The sequence below is a fragment of the Choloepus didactylus genome, chromosome 11 (assembly GCF_015220235.1).
Source record: "Choloepus didactylus isolate mChoDid1 chromosome 11, mChoDid1.pri, whole genome shotgun sequence".
Taxonomy (NCBI): Eukaryota; Metazoa; Chordata; class Mammalia; order Pilosa; family Megalonychidae; genus Choloepus; species Choloepus didactylus.
Genome location: NC_051317.1, coordinates 80,976,859 through 81,002,206, shown reverse-complemented (window position 1 = coordinate 81,002,206; position 25,348 = coordinate 80,976,859). Strand labels below are relative to the sequence as shown.

General features: G+C 36.7%; 1 protein-coding gene across 1 annotated transcript in view; it reads left to right on the top strand.

Annotated features, from left to right (window-relative positions):
- The first annotated feature begins 2,205 nt into the window (after window positions 1-2,205).
- IL6ST (interleukin 6 signal transducer) overlaps window positions 2,206-25,348 on the top strand; it is a 70,935-nt gene continuing 47,792 nt past the window's right edge. The window contains exons 1-4 of the mRNA XM_037799072.1: window positions 2,206-2,441; window positions 14,939-15,017; window positions 24,020-24,325; window positions 25,228-25,348. Of these exons, the coding sequence (XP_037655000.1) occupies window positions 2,430-2,441; window positions 14,939-15,017; window positions 24,020-24,325; window positions 25,228-25,348 (518 nt within the window). The 5' untranslated portion in view covers window positions 2,206-2,429. The remainder of the gene's footprint in view (window positions 2,442-14,938; window positions 15,018-24,019; window positions 24,326-25,227) is intronic.

Below are 25,348 nucleotides of genomic sequence, written 5' to 3'. Positions count from 1 at the left end.
GTTTCTTAGATGCAGGGACTCAGTGGAGCCAATACAAAGGTATCCACAAAGAGACCAACTCATTCCTTTGCTTTCTTGACCAGTATGGCAATGCCAAGGCAGGCTAGTGTGCTGCCAGATATTGAGCCCCTTCTGTCTACTCCCTGTGCCATAGACATGATGCATATTTAAAACAGGTTTGGGAAGCATTGACATAGTAGGCATTCGATAATGGTAATAGATTAACGTTTTCTGGGTACCTAGTATGTGCTAAAGTACTTCATTATTTCAACTCATTTAATCCCTGCAACAATTCTATTGGGTTGGTACCATCATTCCCATTCTGCAGATGAAGAAACTTAAAACACATGCCCAATGTCACAGAGATAGGAAGTAGCAGCACCAGGATTCAAACCCATGCACTCTGAAATCACAGTGTACACTTTTACTATACATTGACGCTTAATAAATAAGCTTGCTGGATCTAAACACATTTTTAAATTTAATAATTTTTAATAAAAAATTGTTTTTAACACAAACACTCCTGCTCTTTCCCTGCTACGGTGGTTTGCCCAGAGGCCGAGGCTCGGGTAGTTCAAGATTGGGTTCTACCGGTAACCCACCACCACCGCGGAGAAACATACGGCTGTTGGCGGTGTAACGGCAGTCAGTACTGCTTTACAAGAGGCGCTGAAGACCGCTATCACCCATGATGGCCTGCCATGTGGAATCTGCAAAGATGCTGTAGCATTAGACAGGCGTCAAGCCCATCTTTGTGTGCTTGCAGCCAACTGTGATGATCCTCTGTATGTCAAGTTGGTGGAAGGCCTTTGTGCTAAACACCAAATTAACCTAATTAAGTTTCGTGACAAGAAACTAGGGAAACAGGTAGGCCTCTGTAAAATCAACAGGGAAAACCCCATAAAGTGGTTGGTTGCAGTTGTGTGGCTGTCATCGAAGAATATTTCAGATGCAAAAAAAAAAAAAAAAAGAAAGAAAGAAAAAACTTGGCTCCCAAAAAATAAAAAGTAGGAAAAAAAAAACCTATAATCAGTGGCAAACCTAGAAAATTCAAACAGGTCCCACATTGTAGGTTAGATATAGGATGACAGGCATCAGCAAGAGCTGAAGAATGGAGCTTTGTTTCTCCTGTTGCACCATCCTCCCATTTGTCCAGGACTCCTTTAGCGTTAGAGCCACAATCCGCCGAACTTTAATGTGTCTTTTAAAAATGAACTGATCAACAACTAAGATAACATAATTTGTATTTTACTCTATCTGAATCTTCAAGATAATATAAAGAAGAATCTTAAAACTGTCTTTTAATTTACGGGTATAATTTGCTCAAGTCCGTAAAACCATTATTGTCCTCCTATAGACTGACATTCTACCACAAAAGGCCCTGGTCTCGGGTGTGTTTTTTCACACATGGACACACTCACACACACACACACACGAAACTTGTCTTAAACTTCTCGACTTGCTTTGGAAAAAAATATTTACTAAAGCCTGAAGGTCCATTTCCCTGGCTTTAGGGGAAAGGTAGTGAATTGTAGTGAAAACTGGTTTTTACTCGGTATTTTTTATCACTGATTGTAATGTACAAACCACAGAGAAACACTAGTTTCTCGGCGGGTCCCCAGCTCTGGGGTTCGCAGAAAAATCACATCCGAACTCATTTACTAACCTCAAAATACAAAACGTGGTATTACAGGGTTCGTTTACATAAGACCTGGGTGGACGCATCCACCACAATGTGCCGCAATCTCGTGTGGAGTAGCGGCTACAGAGCCCTTCAGTTTCCCCGAGGGAGCCCGTTCCCAAAGGAGCCCGGCGGTCCCTCGCGCCTCTGAGTCCCGCTGAGAGGTCGCAGCAGAGTGGTGAGAGAGCAGGGCGGGAGGTGCGGGCAGAAACCGGCTTCAGTTCATGACCCTGTTATTCCACGGAAAAATGGAACATTCCGCTCCCCCTCCGCCCGCAGAAGGGAGATGGGGGGGAATCCCTTCGATCTCGTCTAGGAGAGGCGACGCGGACGCAGCCACCCGAATCCGGGACGCCTGGAGCCTCATTACGGGAATCGCAGTCCTTTGCATCCCGCCCTCCCCTAGCCGACGGGCGGCTGCTGGGCCAATGCCCAGGAGCGCCAAGTCTCTCAGCGGCCAATCAACGCGCAGGTCCGGAGACCGGGGGCGGGGCGCGGCGGGGCGCTGCGGGGCGGAGTGTACAGGGCGCCGCGACTGGCAGCAGGAGGAGGGCCCGGTGCCGAGTCCTGCGGGGAACGATCCGCCAGCCAGCTGGAGCCCCGACGAGGATCCCGGAGACTCGGGGAGCTGCTTGTGGGCCGCCCGGGCCCAGTGGAGCGGGGGGCCGCGCCCCGCCCCGGGCGACGGTTCCGGCCCGGCCGGTAGCCGAGGGGAACGTGCGCTGTGTAGACGCGGAGGATCGAAGCGATGCGGCCTGAGGTGAGGGAGAACCGAGTCCGGGTGAGGGCCCCGTTGGGGGCGGACGGGCAAGAAGACCTGGCAGGAGGATCACCCTTGCCTGCGAGAGGGGCGCCGCAATACTGCGCGCGCCCCGAGTTTATCAGCCCCCGTCTGGAAATCCCCGCATTCCTTCCTCTCCCTGCTCCCACACCTCTGAATTCCATTTCGCTAACTTTGTCACCTCCATTTCTCAAAACTGAGTACAAACCTTCAAGCTACACACGCTCCCACCGCATCCTCACCCCCCGCCCCCAACCTCCGAGGCCCCCCACACACACACTTCTTAAGCCCCAGCGCCCAAACTCCCTTCTGGATCATACCCCTATTCGGTTACCAAATTCCTTTTTTTTTCCCCCCCACTCCCCTTTCCATCTGCTCTTAAATTTCACTAGGCCTGCACTTGACTTGTAAGACTCCACTAGGAGATTAGTTCCCCAAAGCCATCTTTTCAGTCTTAAGTTAACGTTTCAGCATTGTTGAAAGTTCACGATGCTTATAAACATTCTTAACTAACGTTTCTTGTTTGCTTCTTCTGATCTCTCATATGTACCATTTCCAAAGAAGCTCACACATCGCCTGATCTCACTCTTAAGGGAAACAAATTCATGTCTTTAAAATTTCACTCCTCCTCTCATCCCCCAAACTTAAATGTGATTTTAAGCAGCAAGTTTCTGATTTTCAGTGGTTGAGCATTTTATACATAACCCCAAACTGAAAAATATCTTTTGTTAAAAATAAGACTTGCAACTTTTGTTCTTTTTCTCCTTATCCTTTTTTCCTTAAGAAGGAGAAACCCATTGTTTTTTAATTTGTGTATCGTTGAGCATTTCACCAATTATATTTGCCTTAAAATAATTGATTATTAGAATGCCAAGATGAATCTTCTAAAAGATAGGGGTGTTTGGTTTAGTCAGTGCTGTAAACAAACCCTTTAGACTGTGTGTGCCTGCCAGCTTCAAGTTGGAACAACTCTTAATTTGAAATTACTGGCTCAGATCATTATATCAGCTGTTCGCCGTTCTCTTATTTCTTAAATTCATATTAATTTCTATTTAGAAGTGTATTTGAACTATAAACTGGAATATCACATTTACCGAACTAACTTGATATTAAGTTAGAACCATTTGTGCTTTCAAAAATATTTCTCTTTGGGGATAATTTTTAACATTCGTTTTTAATCACAAGTGGAAGACAAAGCTACAAGAAGAAAGTGTAAAAAAATGAAGATAAACTTTATAGTAGAATTTTTCCCTTAAGTCTGTTTTGACAATACTGTTTTTTCACAGAGTATCATGAATACTGCTACCAGATAATTTAATACAACCTTCTCTTATATATTTATTGTGTTCTCGTTTTTATTTATGAACAACAGTGTTTTCAGTTTGTTCTAAGGGAACAATAAATGGTTATAGGAACAATGATGCATGAGATGCAGTCAAGGCCTTCAATGAGTTTACAAATATTGGGTTGACAAATGGTAAGCATGAAAGTTACAAGGGTGCAAAGCAGTTTTAATTAAATGCAGAGTGATACAGAAAAGTGCTATAGAAATTTAAGTTAGGGAGTGATCATTTAAAGCTTGAAATGATCAAAGGTTTTATCACAGGTAAGCCTTTTGAAACCTGGGTACGATTTGGATTAGTGGAAAAAACGAAGAGAGCCCATTCCAAAAAGAGTACTAGAATGTGGAAAGGGTCAGGACTAAGCAAGGTATATTAATTATAGTAGCTAACACATATTTGATGTTTATTTTGTGCCAGTCGTTCCAAGCACTTTATCCTTATTAATTCATTTAACCCTCGTAACCTTATGAGGTGTAGGTAATACTGTCCTCTTTTTTACATATGGGGAAACTGAAGCACAAAGAGGTTAATAAACTTGTCAAGTGTCACATGGTTAGTAAGTGGTGTAGCCAAAATTCATACCTGGATAGTCTGGCTTCAGAATCTGAGCTCTTTACCATGATACATACTGCCTTTTCATACACTGTACTTAAGTGACTGCCTGGTATCTGCTGTGTGTCTCCAAGTATGTTAGATTCTGAGGATATCAAGACATATAGATGAATAATTACAGTGTGGATATGAATCCTAGTAGGGAGCCATGTACAAGTGTGCTTGGAAGCAAGGGAGATGTTATTAAGAGTGGAGATTCTATAGAAGGGATGATATTTCATCTAGGTCTTAAACAGTAGCATACAGTGAAGTCAGGTGAAAGACATTCTAGAGGCAGGAAATAGTATGTGGAAAAGCACAAACTCTGGAAGAACAAGGTATGTTAGAGAAAGTCGAGTGGTTTGTTGTGGCTTGAACTTTAGAGTCTTATGGATGAGTAGTAGGAAATGATGAAAGTAAGACCAAATTGTGAATGGCATGGTAATGTGAAATAAAGTGAGGGACTTAAATATTTGCTTTGTGATTAGGAAACTACAAAAATAATCTTAGCATGGTAGATGTAGAAACCAGATTGCTTGTTATTTCTTCTAGAAGTTTAGTGGTGGGGTCGCTTAAGGGAGAAGATCTGAGGAAAGGATTTATTGGAATAGAGAGTCTTGAATATTAGAGAAGATAGATTGAACAGGCAAACTGGAGCCAAAATTTTAGGCCCTTGGATGCCTAAAATGTTTAGCATTATTATCAACCCTTTAAAAAGCCTTGAAGAAAAGACTGACGGGTTTAAAGTGGTGTTTTAGAAAGATTCATCCACCAGTAGTGTTCAGAACCATTTGGAGGGAGGAGAGAGACTGGAAGCACAAAGACTATTGAAAGTAGGGAGGTTATCAGTGCCTAAATTAGGTTGGTGATGGTAGGGGGTAAAAAAGAAGGGACAGATGGGAAACACATTTTGAAAGGAGTCTTGCTAAGATTTGTGACTGAGCAAAGAAAATGGAATAGAAAAGTAAGAAACAAAGATGGATCCCAGTGACTTAAGCAGTTCAAGAGTGTAAGTTTTTAGATGGTGTTAAAAATAAACTGTGATTAAAAAGTGTGTGCGTTTATGTACATATGTGCACATGAGTGTGTGAATATTGTTTTCAGACCTATTAAATTTATTTGAATCAGAAGTAGGCTATCCAAGAAGACAGGAAGCTGGAATTAAAAGAAAGGTCCAAGCAGGAATTCTTGGAATTATTTTTGTTTGAAGGTGATAGTTGAAATCATGTGTCTCCAAAGAAATTTATATTCTAAAAGAAGCATAGATGAAGCCAAATTTATATTCTAAAAGAAACATAGATGTATGTTTGGAGTACAGTCATAGTCAGGATATTAGAGCTTGAAGAGAATTCACGAAAGGAGACAGGAAAGTGGATGAAGGAAAATGGTCATCCGTGTGATATGGTTACATAGAAACCAGATGTGAGAAATTCAAGAAGCAGGGATGGGCAAGAATGTGAAATGCTTTAGAAACACCTAGAACTGTTGTCATAATGGCTGCAGTCTCTTCTTTTTCATTCTGTGGTTATCTAGTATACCTTAGTGAAATTTAATGAAAAATTAGTTGGCTAATTGACTACAAGTAAGAGAATTATATCTCCTGAAATATGGCTATCGTCTAGATTATTGCTTTAAAGCTGAATGTATATGTACCCAGAGCAGATGCTATATTTCCCTCTAGCACAATAAATGTGTGGTCCTTTTAAAAATTTGAACGTTGTGCCTCCAAAATTTCATTTTCCTCTATTCAAGCTAAGCAGTTTAATCCTTTGCTCTGTGGTAGATTGGTCTCATCATTACTTCTGAATAATGCATATTAAATTTTTGTCTTTTGCACAATCTGTTTTTCTTTGGATGTTCAGTTTTATATACATGCAACACATTCCCCCCTTCTCTCTCCCCAAACCAGCAGCACAAAATATACTTAACAGAGCTGTGTTTCAGACACCATGCTTGGGTTGATATGCTGGCATGCTGTAGGATTTTGCCATAGGTGATCTTGACTTGACAGAGTTAAAGATCATGTATAACTCGTGTATGTAACTAAAGAGTCTCAGCCTTGGGACATGATGTTTTCTCTGTCAGGAAAACTGTTAACTCTTATTTTATGGTTGAGCTCTCCTGGGCCCTGTCTGAATTGGTTATCTCTGTGCTAGTGTAGCACTGTGCATATTTGTTTGAAATGTTTTATTTCTTAAGCTATGGTGAGGTCATGGATGTTCACCAAAGTCTTCTTTAAACCTTTTCGTATGTTTAAAACAGTGATAATTTCTAAAAGTCTTTTCTATGCTAAGGTTATAGTCTATATTTTCTTCCAAAACTCATAATTTTGCTTTTGCATTTAGGTCTTTAATCAGTCTGGAAAGAGTGTGTTTGTCTGTGGAGAAGTAGGGCTCTGACTTTATTCTTCTGTTTGTGCAGCCAGTTGTCCCAGTGCTGTTTATTGAATAGTCCTTTATTTCCCCAGTGATATGAGGTACCTTCTTTATCAGATATTCTTATATATGCTTGGACCTTTTTCTGGACTTAATTGTCTATTCTTGTGCCAATGCCATGTTTTACTTACATTATATTATGTCTTAATAGCTATTAGAATAAGTGTTCTTTTTACTTGCTTTGAAAATCATCTTGTGACTATTCTTAAATATTTTATATGAAATTTAAAATTGATTTGTGACATTATATAAAACCACATTGCAATTTGGATTAAAATTGCATTTATATATTTATGTATTAATAATAATCTCTACTATATTGGTTTTTTCTCATTCTGTGGTATTTAGGCCATATCAGCCCACTTCAGTTAGATTTTATAATTGTCCCTGTAAAGTTCTTATGTATTATTAGGTCCCCCCCCCCAGGTTTATTATAGTTTTTGACGCTGTTGTGAATAGGAGTTTTTCTATTACATTTTCTAATTAGTTATTACTCTTGTATAAGAGAGCTATATTTTTGGATGATCTTTTGTTCAACTATATTAAATTCATTAGTTCTAACAGTTTGTCATTTGATTCTCATCTTTTTCTTGATACATGATTATATCATATGCAAATTTCTTTCCATGTTAATATATTTATTATATTTTTGATTCAGGCCAAAACCGTGTTGAGTAAGTACTAATACTGAGCATCCTAGTATGAATCTGACTTTGATAGAAATGCTTTTAATTTTTACCTTTAAATACAGTGTTTGCTATGGGTTTCTAATATTATTGTGGGGGCAGCAGCAAGAGCTATACTAATGAAACCTGTTAATATTTATTGAGTACTCATTAGGAGTCAGGATTCAAAGCACTTTATTAGCTTATTTAATCTTCACAACAGTCCTAGATGGTAGGTGGTGGTATTTTCCCCATTTTTACAGATAAGGAAATGAAAGTGAGGGATGTTCAGTAACTCATCTAAGATGTTTTATAAAAAGTAGAGGAGGTGGGATTTGAACCCAGGCAGTCTGATTCCATAATCCATGCTCTTATCTTCTGCCTTATACTACATCAAAATAAAGATATTCTCTCTTAGTCTTATTTTTCTGACAGTAAGTTTTTTCTAAATTCTAAAACAGTTGTTGAATATTATCAAATGCCCTTCGAGTACCTGTTGGCATGATCACGTAGTTTTTTTCTTTTAATTTTTAATAGAAAATAACACTGATTTCTTTTCTCATGTTAAATTATGCTTGTATTCTTAGGTTAACTACTTACTATTCATATTTTGTTTTTGTTTCCAAATACATTGCTGGAATCAATTTGCAAATATTGTATATAGGCTTTCTGACATCAATATTCATAATAGTTTGACAATAGTTTTATTGTGTAATCCTTGTTTGGTTTGGTATCCAAACATCCATGGAACTTCTTCTTCTGGCCAAGATGAAGTAATAGAGACCAGATTTACCTTCCTGTGTGAAACAACCAAAAACCAGATAAAATACATGAAAAGATTTCAATACACTGGACATCAGCAATGAAGGATGGTGATCTTGAGAGATGAGAAACAAATGACCTCACTAGCTGGCTGTCCTGAGAGTTTCTAGACTGTGGCACAGGATGGGAACCCAGCCTGAACTGGGCAGGCCCTTTTTTTTTTTTTTTTAAGTTTTGAAAATAAATTTTTAAATTAGAGAAGTTGTAGGTTTACAGACAAATCATGCATAAAATACGGAGTTCCCATATATTACCCCATTATTAACACCTTGTACCTTACATTTATTACAATCTATGTAAAAAACATTTTTAAAATTGTACTAATAGCTATAGTCCATTGCTTCCAGTAGGGTTCATGGTTTGTTTGGTACAGTCCTATGGTTTTTTAAATTTTTACTCAACTATATATACAACCTAAAATTGCCCCCTTTTGACCACATTCAAATATCTGATTCAGTGCTGTTAATTACATTCAAAATGTTATGCAATCATCACCACCATCCAATTACCAAAACCTTTCCATCAACCCAAATAGAAACTCTGTCCAATTTAAGCATTAATTCCCCATTCCCTACATACATTCTGGCCCTAGTAAACTGTATTCTAGTTTCTGACTGTATGAATTTGCTAATTCTAATTATTTTATATCAGGGAGATAATATAATATTTATCCTTTTGCCTCTGAATTATTTCACTTGACATGGTGTCAAGGTTCATTTATGAACGTTGTATCACGATCAGTACTTAATTCTTTTTAATGGCTGAGTAATAGTCCATTGTATGTATATACCACATTTTATTTATCCATTCATCAGTTGATGGACCTCGGGTTGCTTCCATATTTTGGCAATTGGGAATAACGTGGCTGTAAACATCAGTATGCAAGTATCTGTGTCCTGCTTTCAGTTCTTTGAGGTGCATACCTATTTGTGGGATTGCCGGGTATAATGGTATTTTTATACCAGACTTTCTGAGGAACCACCCAACTGTTTTCCACAGTGGCTGCAACATTTCACATTCCCACCAGCAGTGAATGTCAAGTGTTCCTGTTTCTCTCCATCCTTTCTAACATTTGTGATTTTCCATTTTCTAAATAATAGCCATTCTGGTGGGTGTGAAATGGTATCTCATGATTTTGGTTTGTATTTCCCTAAGGGCTAATAATGAGCATATTTTCATGTGCTTTTTGGCCTTTTCAGTATCTTTGTTGGAGAAATGTCTGTTGAAGTCTTTTGCCCATTTTTTTTATTGATGAGTCGAAGGATTTCTTTGTGTATTTATGTATTTCTTTATGTATTCTGGATGTTAAACCCTTATTGGATATGTGGTTTCCATTTTTTTTCTTCCATTGTGTAGACTGCTGTTATATTTTCAGGATAAAGTCCTTTGATACACAAAAGTTTTATTTGATGAAGTCCTATTTATCTCTCTTCTTTTGTTGCTTGTGCTTTGCAACAGTTTTGCTTTGCAAAATTCAAAGAAACGATTTCCTAACACAAGGTTCTGAAGGCGCTTCTCTGGGTTTTGTTCTAGGGGTTTTATAGTTCTGGTTCTTATGTTTTGGTGTTTGATCAGTTTTGAGTTTTTCCTTGTTACATGATATGAGGTAGGCATCCACTTTCATTGTTTTGCATATGGAGATACCATTTTCCAGCACCATTTGTTGAAGAGATTATTCTTTCCCAATTGAGTGGACTTAGCACCCTTATCAGAAATCAGATGGCCATAAACATGAAGGTTGATTTCTGAACTCTCAGTTTGATTCCATTGGTCCATATGTCTGTCCTTGTGCCATTGCCATGCTGTTTTGATTACTGTGACTTTGTAAAAAGTTTTAAGATAGGGAACTGTGGGTCCTCCAACTTCATTCTTTTTCAAGATGGCTTTGGCTATCAGTGCCCCTAACCTATCTATATAAATTTGATGATTGGTTTTAATGTTTCTACAGAAAAGGCCGTTGGAATTTTGATTGGGATTGCATTGATCTGTAAATTGCTTTGTGTAGAATTCACATCTTAACAATATTTAGTCTTCCAAACCCTGAACCTGGAATGTCCTTCTGTTAATTTAGGTCGTCTTTGATTTCTTTTAGCAACATTTTGTAGTTTTCTTTGTGCAGGTCTTTTACATCTGTAGTTAGATTTATTCCTAGATACTTGATTCTTTTAGTTGCTATTGTAAATGGATTTTTTTTTCTTGATTTCATTACTAGTATTTAGAAACACTACTGATTTTGAGATGTTGATCTTGTACCCCACAATTTTGCTGAATTTGTTAATTAGTTCTAGTAGCTTTGCTGCAGACTTTTCAGGATTTTCTATATACAGGATCATGTCAAAATAGGGAAAGGTTCACTTTTTCCTTTTTAATTTGGATGCTTTTTCTTGCCTAATTGCTCTATCTAGGACTTCCAGTACAATGTTGTGTAACAGTGGTGATAGTGGTTATCCTTGTCTTGTTCCTTGTCTCAGAGGTAGAGCTTTCAGTATGTCATGATTGAGTATAATGTTAGCTGTGGGTTTTTCATAGATGCCCTTTATCATGTTGAGGAAGTTTCCTTCTATTCCTGTTTTTCTCAATGTTTTTACCTAGAAAGGATGCCGGATTTTGTCAAATGCCTTTACCGCATCAATTGAGATCACCATGTGTTTTTTTCTCTTTGAACCGCCCTTGCATACTGGGATAAATCCCACTTTTTAAATTATGGTGTATAATTCTTTTAACGTGCTGTTGTATTTGGTTTGCTGGTATTTTGGTGAGGATTTTTGCATCTATAATCATCTATAATCAGATATTGGTCCGGAATTTTCTTTTTTGTGTTGTCATTATCTGGCTTTGATATGAGGGTGATGTTGGCCCCATAGAATGATTTAAGGAGTGTTTCTTCCTCTTCGGTTTTTTAGAATAATGTGAGCAGAATTGTTGTTAATTCTTGGAATGTTTGGTAAAATTCACTAGTTAAGCCATCTGCTCCTGGGCTTTAAGTTCTTTCTTCAGAGGTTTCTGATTATTGATTTAATCTCTTTAGTAGTTATAGATTTGTTGAGATCTCCTGTTTCTTGAGTCATTGTAGGTAGTTTGTGTGTTTCTGGGAATGCCTCCATTTCATCTAGGTTATCTAATTTGTTGGCATGTAATTCATAGTATTCTCTTATGAGCCGTTTTATTTCAGTGGGGTCAGTACTAATGTCCCCCTCTCATTTCTGATTTTATTTATTTGTGTCTTCTCTCTTCTTTTGTCAGTCTTGCTAAACATTGGTCACTTTTATTGATCTTTTCAAAGAACCAACTTTTGGTTTTGTTGATTCTATTGTTTTTTATTCTCTTTCATTTATCTCCGCTCTAAGCTTTGTTATTTCCTTCCTTCTGCTTGCTTTTGACTCAGTTTGTTCTTTTGCTAATTCTTCCAGTTTTGAGGTTAGGTTTTGGATTTGAAATCTTCTTTATTAGTATAAATATTTAGACCTGTAAATTTCCCTCTCAGCATTGTCTTTGCTGCATACCATAAGTTTTGGTGTGCTGTATTTTCATTTCATTCTCTTCAAAATATTTCTTAATTTCTCTCATGATAACCTCTTTAATCTATTGGTTGTTTAAAAGTATGTTGTTTATTTTCCACATAATTGTGAATTTTCCATTTTTCCCGTTGTTACTGATTTCTATCTTCTTTCCATAGTGATTGGAGAAGATACGTTGTATGATTTCAATATTGTTGAATTTATTGAATCTTGTTTTTGTGACCTAATATATGGTCTGTCCTGGAGAATGATCCATGGACACTCGAGAAGAATATATTCTATTATTGTTGGGTGAAGTGTTCTATATGTGTCTATTAGATCTAGTTGGTTTAAGAATATCGTTCTATTCTTGTATTTCCTTATTGATCTTTTGCCTCGGCGTTCCATCCATTATTGAAAGTGGCATATTAAAGTCTCATATTAATTTAGAACCATGTACTTCTCCCTTCATTCTGTCAGTATTTGCTTCCTATATTTTTGTACTCTGTTACTATGTTCATATATATTTATAATTAGGTCTTCTTGTTGGAAGTTACAAGGGAACATCTTTTTACTTAAAGTCTATTTTATCTGATATTAGTATAGCTAACCAGCTGTCTTTTGGTTTCTTCTTGTATGGTATATGTTTTGCCTTCCTTTCACTTTCAACATACTTATGTCTTTTTGAGTTTAAGGTGAGCCTCTTGTAGATAGCATGTAGTTGAGTTATGCTGTTTTATCCATTCTGCCAATCTGTGCCTTTTGATTGGAGAGTTTAATCCATTTACATTTAAAGTCACTACTGATAACATCGGACTTTCTTCTTGTATTTTGCTATTTTGTGTTTGTAAGTCTTATACCTTTTTGGTCCCTTAGTTCATCTGTTAATGCATACTTTCATATTTATTTGTTTTTTTTTTTTTTTTTTTGTATTGCACTATATTGAGTCCCTTCTCATTTCTATCTGGATATATTTTTCACATTTTCCTTTTGGTTACCATTGGGTTAAAATTTAACATCCTAAATATGTAACAGTCATACTTGATTTGATACCAACTTGACTTCAATAGCATATGCATACACTGACCTGTATCTCTGTCCCCTCACTTTTACTTTACTTGTTACTAATTATATCTTTGAACATTGTATGTCCAAAACCATAGATTTATCTTTACTTTTTATGCTTATGCATTTTAGCACCTGTAGGAAGAAGTGGAGTTATGTACCAAAAAATACAATACAATAGTATTAATTATCCCAGTGGTTACATATACCAGAGATCTTTATTTCTCCAGCCTTCTTTGGCACACTATCTACTGTCCTTCCCTTTCAGTCTGAAGAACTCCCTTCAGCATTGCTTGTAGGGTAAGTCCATTGATAATGAACTTCCTCAGCTTTTATTTATCAGTGAATGTCTTAATCTCACCTTTTTCTCTGAAAGAAAGTCTCACTGGATATAAAATTCTTGGTTGGCAATTATTTTCTGTCAGCATTGTAAGTATTTCAAACCCACTACCTTCTTGCCTCCGTGGTTTCTGATGCGTAATTGGCACTTAACCTAAATGGGACTCCACATGTGGTTTTGAAGCACTGCCCAGGTTGAAAAGAAGAACTGTTCTAGCTTATTCATCATTCCAGGGCTTGAATCTTCTTCTCTGCATTATCTCTGCCAAGTGATTCCACCAATCTGTCCCTGAGCTACTTATCTCAGCCTTTTTTTTTGTTTAGAAAATTTTCATCAGGAGAAATAGTTGACCAAAGGCCATGAAATAATGGGGATATAGTGTTTTAGAAAAAAATTTGTAGTCCTGGACATATTAGATCAAGGCAAGAGGGAGACTAGAATCAATTCAGAAGGAATAAACTCAGTATTTTAGGTTTTGATGTTGATGAAGACCTCAGTCAAGAGGAAGAACAGCATTTTCCAAATCTGATGGTACCACTATGAGAAATTTAGAATGGGATATTATGTTCATTCACTCAGTAAATGTATTAGTGTTTATGGTGTGACAGGGACCTTTCTCAGTGTTTTGGATACACAGTGAATGAAGCAGACAAGTTAGTAGGACATTGTAACTCCAAATAGTTGGTTGGAAATAGCATTTTGAAGTTTAGTTTAGGCTGGAGATTGTGATTCATGAATTACAGATTAGTGATAAATTGAAGTCCTTCATAAAAGGGATTAAATATAGAGAAGACTTATTGTAAGCAAATACATGATACATTGCAGCTGTAGGCTGTTGTCCAAGGTTGAATCTATTACACATAGAGTACGCTATAAAAAGGGAATTTTCTTGTTATAATCAATATAATTATCAGTTTAAATTTTAAAAATTATTTAGGTAAAATGTTTGCATTTTCCTCTGAAGATAATTGTTGTAAGGGTTACTCATGTGGGACAATCAGTATGTTCTGATAACACCATATCTGTAAACAATTTGTAGTTATGTTTCTCTGTTTCAATACCTGAATTGGAATAGTATTACTTAAGATTGTTTGTGTCTCGCATTAAGTAAACTAGTCATTAAGATAATGTGCGTGGTAGTCCCAGAAATGTTTCATGCCATAGAATGCAAATAAAATCATGTTTCTAACCATAAATGGACATCCATCCAAGAAAGCATTTCCCCTCACCATCATCTTTAAAGAAAGTGAACTTTAGCCACACAAAGAAGTGAAGTGTGCCACTCATAATCTTTTCTGTTGTCTTAAGAGTCTGAGTCATAGTCTTAAATATATTTATCTCCTAATAGCCTTCAGATTCCTGCTGAGATACAGTTTTGTTACCTAAATTTTATGTGTCTAATTTTAGAAAGTTTTTTGTAGTAGTTTTTCCAGTTTGCTTATTTACTTGAAAGTTTTTTCAGGGTTTTTAAAAGTAACTTCAAATTCTAAATTATGTTTTCTACATAATTACATATTACATTTTACAAAACTGTAACTTCAGTGGGAATAAAGGAAAATATACTGAAGACTTAAACCTGTTTCCTGTGTTCTCATAGGAATTTTGCTACCTTTTAGAAAGCAGCTATACAGTGAAAACCAAAGAACTGTAGAAATTGTCTTAACTATTATGAGTAAATAAGAGAAAATATTAAAATAATATTATATGTGTCTTTACAGAAATATCTATGCAAGATGTTGACTTTGCAAACTTGGATAGTGCAAGCCTTGTTTATTTTCTTCACCGCTGAATCTATAGGTAAGGTGCATGAAATACCTGCCTCCCAACACCAACAAATTAAGTTTACATAATTTTGCTTATGCTTCATGATTATATAATTATGCCTATATATTTATTATTTCTATGATCATTGGAAAAAATGTTTTTTTTTAAATTACTTTAAGAAATAAAATGATCTTGACAATCCATTTTGTATAATCTGAGTTGAAACACTTGAGTCGTTCACAAGTCCTAACTGCTATTTAGCTGTGCTTACAATAACTTTATAAGATGGGGAAGGAAAAGAATATGTTCTTTTGTTTGTTTTAAATAAAGAAATAGGAGAAAACCTGCTGACTGTTAGCACTTCACTCCCAAAAGGTGTCACAATGTGTTGTATTACCAGAATAAAGATGTCACCTAGAACAGTGCTACTCAAACTGTGGTCCATAACCTGATGCCCATCTGAGAACTGATTGTCACTGGTCACAATGAGATAAGTGTGGAAATTAAGAATAAATGTTTAGAAACTTTTACCAGTTTGACACATTGTAACATCCAGGCATGTGATGAGTGGATGTGTCATCACATAGTTTGAAAAGGACTGCTCTAAATCAGCCCCTTCAAATCCACTAATGCGACTTCTTTTTGAACACTTCAATTGACAAAAAGCTTATATTGAAAATCTTTTTTATTTAGAAAATCCTTCCTTATTTTTGAATCCAGATTTTCCTTCTTGTATCTTTTTCTTATTAGTCCTAATTTTAGTAGAGTAGGCCCACTTTCTCTTCCCATAATTCAACCCTTCACATGTTAGAGGACTGTTTCCCTGAGTCTAAGCCAGTCATCTGTTCCTCAAATTGAACTTAACCCAGTTGTCCTAATAATCACTTACAAGATTTGGCTTCCGATCGTGTATATGCTGCTTGCCGTCTTTAATCCTCTCTTAGTTGCTTATCACATTTAAAGTATAATACCATTTCAGCTCTCTGTGTGCCTCAGTTTCCTGACCTATAAAATGAAATGGGGGTAATAGTGGTTCTTAACTCCTAGGGTTATTGTGAAGTTTAAATAAGTAGCTATTTAGAAGGTACTTGGACAGTGCCTGGCCCATAGTAAGCGTTATAAAAGGATAGTTATTGGATATTTATTATTTTTTTCATATCATTTCAACCGTAATATTTCAGTATGGATCACTAAATGGTAAGGACTATTTTCAAAAACATAATCACGATTACCAGCATCACACCTAAAAAAATTAACAGTGATTCTTAGTATTATCAAGTATCCAAGTTAATGTTCAAACTTTATTTTCCATAAAATGTCTTTTCACAGTTGGTTTGTTCAAAGTATTATCTAAACAAGCCCCATGTGTTGTATTTAACTAGTTTAAGTCTTTTTTAATCTAAAGGTTTTTCTCTCTTCCTCTTTTATTTGTTGAAATTTATTTGTTGAAAAAACTATGCTTATTTGTCCAGTAGAATTTCCGACAGTGAATTTTGCTGACTGCATCCCCATAGTGTCATTTAGCACATCACTCTGTCCTTTGTTATTTCTGGTAAATATGCCAATGATTAGATCTAGAGGTTGTGATGTTAGCAGCCATTGATGATAATTGCCTATATCCAATATTTCATTAGGAGTTCTATCATTCTTTTTTCATTTTTTTTAATTAACTCTTTTTTTTTAAATCAACTATGTCAAAAAAAAATTTTTTTTGAAGCATACAATAAAAAAAACATTTGAAACAAATCATAACAGGGGAGTCCAACATGTTCATACTCTACCCCAAGAAAATAACCTAATATAGCAACATTTCTGCGAACTTGTTCCTACCATACCCATCAGAAATTACCAAACCATTGTCATTCCTGGGCATTCCCAGAAGGTTAAATTTACCCACAATAGCTTATCTGTTCTTATTGAGTTATCATTCCTCCATCATTAATTGTACTCTATCGCTAGTTCCCCTACATTCTACATTATAAACCATTTATTTTAGGAGTGTTGTTTAACCTCCAGGTGTTTGTGAATTGTCTAAGTCTCTGATTGTTACTGACTTCTAATTGTATTCCATTGTGGTCAGAGAATGTGCTTTGAATAATTTCAATTCTTTTTTGTAATTTATTGAGGCTTGTTTTACGTCCCAGCATATGGTCTATTCTGGAGAAAGTTCCGTGATCACTAGCGAAGAATTTGTATCCTGGTGATTTGGAATGTAATGTTCTATATATGTCATTTATCAGATTGTTTAGGTTTTCAATTTCCTTATTGGTCTTCATTTATCAGATTGTTTAGGTATTCAATTTCCTTATTGATCTTCTGTCTATAGGAGAGAGTGATGTGTTGAAGTCTCCCACAGTTATTGTGGAAACATCCATTGCTTCCTTTAGTTTTGCCGGTGTTTGTCACGTGTATTTTGTGGCATCATGATTGGGTGCATAAACATTTATGATTGTTATTTCTTGTTGTTGAATTGCCCCTTTTATTAGTATGTAGTGGCCTTCTTTGTCTCTCCTAACATCCTTGCATTTAAAGTCTATTTTATCTGAGATTAATATTGCTACTCCTGCTTTCTTTTGGCTGTAGCTTGCATGAAATATTTTTTCCATCCTTTCAGTTTCAATTTCTTTGTGTCCCTGTGTCTAAGATGAGTCTCTTGTGTGCAATATGTTGATGGTTCATATTTTTTGATCCATTCTGCGAATCTATATCTTTTAATTGGGGAGTTTAATCCATTCACATGCAGTGTTATTACTGTGAAGGCATTTCTTGAATCAGCCATCCTATTCTTTGGTTTGTGTTTGTCAGATATATTTTTTCCCTCTCTCTCTCATTGTGCTTTAATGAACCAATATTGAATCTCTTTAGTACTGAACCTTTCTCCATATCTCTCTCTCCTTTCTTTGTTTCTCTGTCAGTAGGGCTCCCTTTAGTATCTCAAGTAGCGTAGGTCTTTTTTTAGCAAAATCTCTCAGGATTTGTTTGTGAAAAATTTAAGCTCTCCCTCAAATTTCAAGGGGAGCTTTGCTGGAAAATGTATTCTTGGTTGGAAATTTTTGTCTCTCAGAATTTTAGATATGTCATGCCACTGCCTTCTCGCCTCCATGGTGGCCGCTGAGTAGTCACTACTTAGTCTTAGGTTGTTTTCTTTGTGTGTGATGAATTGCTTTTCTCTTGCTGCTTTCAGAACTTGCTCTTTCTCTGCAGTATTTGACAGTCTGATCAGAACATGCCTTGGAGTGAGTTTATTTGGATTTATTCTATTTGGAGTTTGCTGGGCATTTATACTTTGTATATTTATATTGCGTAGAAGGTTTGGGAAGTTTTCCCCAGCAATTTCTTTGAATACTGTTTCTAGGCCTTTACCCTTCTCTTCTCCTTCTGGGACACCAATGAGTCTTATATTTGGACGTTTTATTCTATCTATCATATCCCTGAGATCCGTTTCATTTTTTTTTTATTTTTTTCCCCATTCTTTCTTTCGTTCTTTCGTTTTCCATTCTGTGGCCCTCAAGGCCGCTGATTTGTTGTTCAGCTTCCTCTAGTCTTGCACTATGAGTGTCCAGAATCTTTGTAATTTGGTCAGCAGTTTCTTTTATTTCCATAAGATCATCTATTTTTTTATATACTCTTTCAATTTCTTCTTTATGCTCTTCTAGGGTCTTCTTCATGTCATTCATATCCTGTGCCATGCTCTCATTGTTTGTCTTTGGTTCTTTGTTTAATTGCTCTAAGTACTGTGTCTCCTCTGATCTTTTGATATGGGTGTTTGGGCTTGGGTTATCCATATCGTCTGGTTTTCTTATATGCTTTAAAATTTTCTGTTGTTTTTGGCATTTGCTTTACTTGATACGGTTCTTTTATGATATGTAGGATTATTCAAAGACTAATCTCTAATTCGTCAGTTCTATAGTTTGGTGGAGTACACTTCCTCTAACTAACCAGCAGATGGCATCCACGAGTCACCTATTCCCCTCAAGTTAGTTCTCCCCAACTTTGTCTTTGTGGTGTGTGTGGGGGTCTGATTCTTGTGGGGTCCAGTTGGTGCACCAAGTTTGGATGTGTTGTTGGTGCTGTCTGCCCTGAATGTGGGGCGTGTGTCTGAGCAGTTAGGGAGGGAGGGAAGCTTTAATAATCAAACCTCCCAGGTGTTCCTGGAGGTTTAAGGCTGTTGCAAGAGTCTAAACCTTCGTTTCAGTCTCGCCACAGATTGTCTCTGCCGCTGACCCACAAGTCCTTGGTATTGGATTATAGTCCCTGGGATTTCTGAGTGATCCCTCTTCCAAGCTGTGCCCTTCTAGGGCCACTGCTGAGGGAAGGTTGTGCTATGTCACAAGCGCGCCATCCCTCAAGGGAAGTTCTGGGCCTCTGGGCCATGTAGGTACATTCCTAGCCTGCTCTAAGGATGGCTGAATGGGGCATGTTGATTTCCCCCTTTTCACACAGCTCCACCTTCTCAGCTCCGGGACAGTTAGCTGTGGGTGCGCAAAAGGCTGTTGTCTGCACCCAATATTGTGGCGTGTGCGAGTGTTGCTGAAAACACTTTCTGTCACACTGGGTTTTTTGGCGCAGCTCTGGGCTGTGGCTCCGGCACCGGGCAGGAGCATTCCCAGACAGCCGGGAAGATGGCTGCAAGGGGCGTGGTTATTTTCCCCTTTTGGCTCACTCTGCCTTCCTCGCTGTGAGACAGTTAGCAGCGGGTGCGCGAAAGGCTGTCTTCCACGCCAGATATTGAGGCGTTCGTACAGCCCGTTCCTTCCATGCTTCACTGTGCGGTTCTCACTTCTGTATGTGTGCCGCTTTTGGGTTTTTTAGAAAAGAACTAGTCCGCCTCCAAATGCCAACCCACAGTTTCCTGACACCGCAGTGTTACTGCCAGATATTCAGCAGGCTTACTCACTCGTTGCAGAACACAGACTCCCGGTTTCACCAAGTGCACGGTCCCTGTGGATTTAGCAGACCTTATCCAGCTGGTGCATCGCTGGAACTGGTGTTCTGGGTCACTTTCTGGCTTTTATCTAGTATTTTTCATGGAGGTGTTTTTTTGCCTTGTCTCTCCTAGCTGCCATCTTAGGTTCTTCTCTGGATATTTATTATTAAAGTTTTTGTGTAGTAAGCATCATAAAAGGATAGTTATTGGATATTTATTATTAAAGTTTTTGTGATTTTTTTAACAAAATGCACTTTGAGGAAAAATATAAATGTAATGTACCAGAACTATATATGATCTGAGTATAGTGGCTTTATTTCATACATTGATTTAAACATCATTTTTATTAAAGCAACATAGCTTTATGGCAGCTAAGATACACCATAGTTTCATGTTAAGTTAGTGGTCAGTGAAAATTCTCAAGATTATTTTCATATGAATTACTTTTAAGTTAATTCTCCCTTACTTTGTACTTATTTCTTATCAACTTAAGTAGTGGATTTTTTTTCCCCTGTTGAAAATTTCATTTTTTTAGTTTTAGCCTGTTCTAATCTTTCAACAATAATTTTGAATCCTAACATTGTCATCCAAAGTGTTGGCAAGCCTTTGTAGTCTGGTCCTCTTCAAATACAGTAAGTGTGTCTGCTATGCCTTCACCCAAGGTGTTGATGTAAGTGTTGAAAATAACAGAACTGCATTAGTTATCTATTCCTGCCTCAGTTTAAAGCAACAATAATTATTTATTATCTCTCATGAGTCAGGAATACAGATAGGCATACCCAGATCAGTTCATCTTCATTCTGTTGATGTCTGGGGCCTCACCTAAAAGACTGAAAGATTGGGCACTGAAATCATTTGAAGGTTCCTTCACCTTCATGTCTGTTTTGATACAGGCACTGACTGAGCACTTTGCTGGAGCTGTTGGCTGTAACACCCACACATGTCCTCTTCATCTGGCCTTGGCTTCCTTAAAACATGAGACTGGGCAAATGTGCCAAGAGAGGAAAGAGAGTTAGTCAGAAGCTGTATTCTTTTAACAACCTGGACTTGGAAGTCACGTAGCTCACTCCCATTGGCAAGGGCAGATACAGGCACACAGCTCTGGGGGGAGGGCATAGAGACCTCTTTGTGGAAGAAATATCAGTCACAATGTAAGAAGAGCACATGGGATACAATAAACATAGGTGTGACTGTCTTTGGAAAAGACAATATTCCATAAGGATTGAGGGCAACACTTCAGCGTACTCTACTCAAGACCTCCTTTTTGGTTGACTTCTTTTCTTAGTCAATATTTTTTGTGTAAGAGTAATCAGTCAATTTCAGTTACAAATCTATTAGTTTCAACCTATGAAATTTCTGTTTTTGTAGATCAAAAACAGTCAAATAAAAGTAGTTTCATAATGTTCAATTTGATATCTGTTGTAGCATACTTTAATTCAGTTCTTCATCTTGCCCCAAGTACAAAATAACTGTCAGATATCTTAATTCTCTTTCTATCATTTTGTTTGAAAGACCCAGACAACCCTATACAAATGGAATTGATTTGACAAGGGTGGTTTTAATGAGCCTGCGCTTCACTTTGGAAACTGAAACATTTTTGTATTTCTGGTATATATTTTATTCTATATGATTAAAAATAATGAAGTCTCTACTATTCCCTATATAATTACCTTAGGGAATGTGAAACAGGAGTGATTTTTGCCAAGGAATAGTTATAAGGACTGGCCTAGAGCAGTGAAACAGGCCACGTTATAACTCTTGAAACAAAGAAATACACCTTTTGAGTCTGGACCCAATGAGAGATCTCAGCTTTCGATTTGGGGAAATTCTTTTTTTTAATTCTTTCTGCTGGCTTTGAGAGATATGGAATAAGAAAATAATTGTGTACTTTTTTAAAGTGTTTTTTTCCTTTGTCTTGGAACAGAGTAATGAATTGGGGAATTGGAAGTCTGGCTGATAATTGAGACTGACTATGTGACGATGTCTCAGCTTTCTGTATCTATAAGATAAAGTGTTGAAGTAAATAGTTTCCAAGGTTCATTTAAGATTCTGTGATTCTACACCTTTTATCCTGACTGTACAACCAGTCACCCCTAAGGAAACCTTCCAGATCTTATCAGTGGAGTAAATTACCTCTCTCCGGAGAGTACTAATAATGATGATTGGCTATCATTTATTGGAGACCTCTTGAGTACCAGGCATTGTACTGAGTACTTTATGTAAGTAATTTTTAATCTCAAAAAAAACTTCAGGGTAGCAATTACTAACTTCGTTTTCCAAGTGAGAAAACTGAAACTCAAATAGAATGGGTAACCACCCAGGGACCTATTGGTAAATGGGATTCACTGGAGAAAGCAGCCTTAAATTTGTGGACACTGAGCGTAGAGAAAGAGAATGGAATCAAGTCAAATAGTTTGGGCTTTTATATCTTGATGGTAATAGGTAGCCATTAAATGACTTAAGATACGGAAATGGTCTAAGCATTTTAGAACAGTAATCCTGGCAGTAGTATGTAGGGTAAACTGGAGGGAGGTCAGACTGCAGTATAATATGATGGCCTGAGCTTCAACCGCCAGAATAGGTTGGTGAGAAGGGGTTGATAAACATGATATTAAGAATACAGAACCAAAAAACATAGTATGAAATTGTGAGTTGGTGGTTGGAGGAAGCTAATTAGAGAGGGATACTGAAGTGCTACAAAGTATCTGGCCTGGGTGACTAGCTGAAAATGGTGCTATTAGCAGATTTGAGAGATTGAAAGAAAGAATAAATTGAGAGGGACTATGAGTCATAAAAATTTACGCATACTCAGTTTAAGGTACCTGTGAGAAATCTTGGGCCGATATATGCCGCATAGGCTGTTGGAAATATAGGAGATTAGGGTTAGAGATTTATATTTCATCAACATGGAGTAGTAGTTAAAGCATATAGTTGTATTTTATTTTTAAACCCAATCTGATTCTTTGCTTTTTAATAGGGGATTTTATCCTATACATCTGTCATTAAAACTAATACAGTTGATCCTTATTATTCGTGGATTCCACATTAGCAAATTTGCCTACTTGCTAAAATGTATCTGTAGCCCTCAAATCAATACATGGGTTGGGGTTGCATTCAGACATCCGCATTGGGGCACACGTTCCCAAATTAGATCAAGGCAGTGCTCTCCATTCTTGTTACACCTCTCAAAATGTACATAAGTGCCCTTTTCATTTTTAGTACCAGGTTTTCCACATTTTTGTGCTCTTTGTTGGTGATTTCACATTTAAAATGTCCCCTAAGCATAGTGCTGAAGTGCTGTCTAGTGTTGTTAAGCACAAGATGTCTGTAATATGCTTTATAGAGAAAATAACGTTACATAAGCTTTATTCAGGCAAGAGTTTCAGTGTTGTGAGTTCAATATTAATGAATCAATGGTATATATTAAATAAGGTATTTAACAGAAATTCACATAAAACAAGATTATGCAGTGATCAGTTGTTAAAAATATTGTGATCAGAGCCTTGCAGGAAGCTAAGTCTGTATTTCCCCTAGAAGCAATGCTTCAGTATTTGTGGAGATTTTAAATAATATAACTACTGCAAATAATGAGAAATTACCATGTATTTGGTCATCTTGTTCTATTCTTTCTGTTGTATTGCTCCTTCACAGTTTCCTTTATGTCCAGTTTTTGATATGTTTACCATATCTCTCTGTCCCCATCCCCAAAGTCCTCCCCAACAGCATTCAGAACTGGAGAAAAAAAATGATGTCTGTCTGTTTTCTGGAGGATTTAGTTTAGACCCTGGGTCTCAACCGAAAGGCAGCATAAATGATGGGGCAAGTATGAATCAAGCTGCATGCAGAATATTTACCATGGCTGAAGCTTCAATAGGTTATTCTTAATCCAGCTCCATTTGTTTTATAATTTGTATATTACTTTACAAATTTAGACATTAAGTTCTGTCCATATTAGTTTTCAGATGTATGTTTTCTTCTTTTTCTGTGTCTTTAAGAATATTTTAGTGGGAGTTTGGGGTACTCTTCATTAGGTGGTACCAGTCAGATATCACTTTGTACCAGAAACCTGAGTCCATTTTTTATGTTTTCTATTGTTGTTCCTTTTCAGGTACACTTTTAGAACCATGTGGTCATATCAACCCTGAATCTTCAGTTGTACAACTTGGTTCTAATTTTACAGCAGTTTGTGTGCTAAAGGAAAAATGTATGGATTATTTTCACGTAAATGCAAATTACATTTTCTGGAAAACAAACCATGTTACTGTTCCTAAGGAACAATATACTGTCATAAACAGAACAGCATCCAGTGTCACCTTTACAGATATGTCTTCATTAAGTATTCAACTCACTTGCAACATTTTAGCATTCGGACAGATTGAGCAGAATATATATGGAATCACAGTAATTTCAGGCTGTAAGTTTTTTGTGTGGGTTTTTTGTTTGGGTTTTTTTGGTCTTATTTCAGACTTATCATGACTTCTGAACTGTATTTTTAATGTATGTTGGTCTTTCTGAAACATAGTAATTTGTGGGTGGGTGACTTTGGATATCCTCATTTAAAAAAATTAGAAGTAGGAACTAAATTTGCATTGTTAATATACAAAAAGTCTAAAGAGCAACAAAGCTTTATATATTTCCTTAAAAGTCAAGCATTTGACACTTTCCTAGAAAAATACTCTAGACATGAGGCCCCCCAAAAAAGTATTGTTCAATTGAAACCTGTGAACATATTCATAATAACTTGTAAATATCCCTTAATCTCTGATAAAATGCCTATTTAAAGCAGCTACCTGAAGAAGGTAAATAAGTACTAAGGAAAATCCTTCTTGTACCTCAAGGTAAATATATGTAAGCTTTCTATGATCCAAAAGTAGGTTATTGAATCTGAGGATCATCCAAACTTTACAGTTTTAGCATTTGCTCTTCCAACAGAGTTTGGGAAGGCAGTAGGAAGAGGAGAAATATAATTAGTCATTTTTGCTTAATTGCTGCTTATCACATATGTATCACTTTTTAAAATAAGCTTAATGGAGAAATCATTGATGTTATCATCCAGTTATAAATGAAAGTTGATTCTATGTAGAAAATTAAAGAGAAAGAATCTAATTAGTAACAATTATGATAGAACATGTATAAAAGAGTTTAAATAGAAAAGAAATCAACTTTTTAGTCACCATTGTTTTATTATGTCCATATTTTTTGCCCGGGTCTGTTTTTACTGTCTAATTTAGGTTGTAAATGTCTTGCATGGTATATAAAGTGTATATTCTTTGTGGCATATAAAGCTTTTTGAAAATGCTAATTATTTTGTTTTAGTGCTTCCAGAAAAACCTAAAAATTTGAGTTGCATTGTGAATGAAGGGAAGAAAATGATGTGTCAGTGGGATCCTGGAAGGGAAACATACCTGGAAACAAACTTCACTTTAAAATCTGAGTG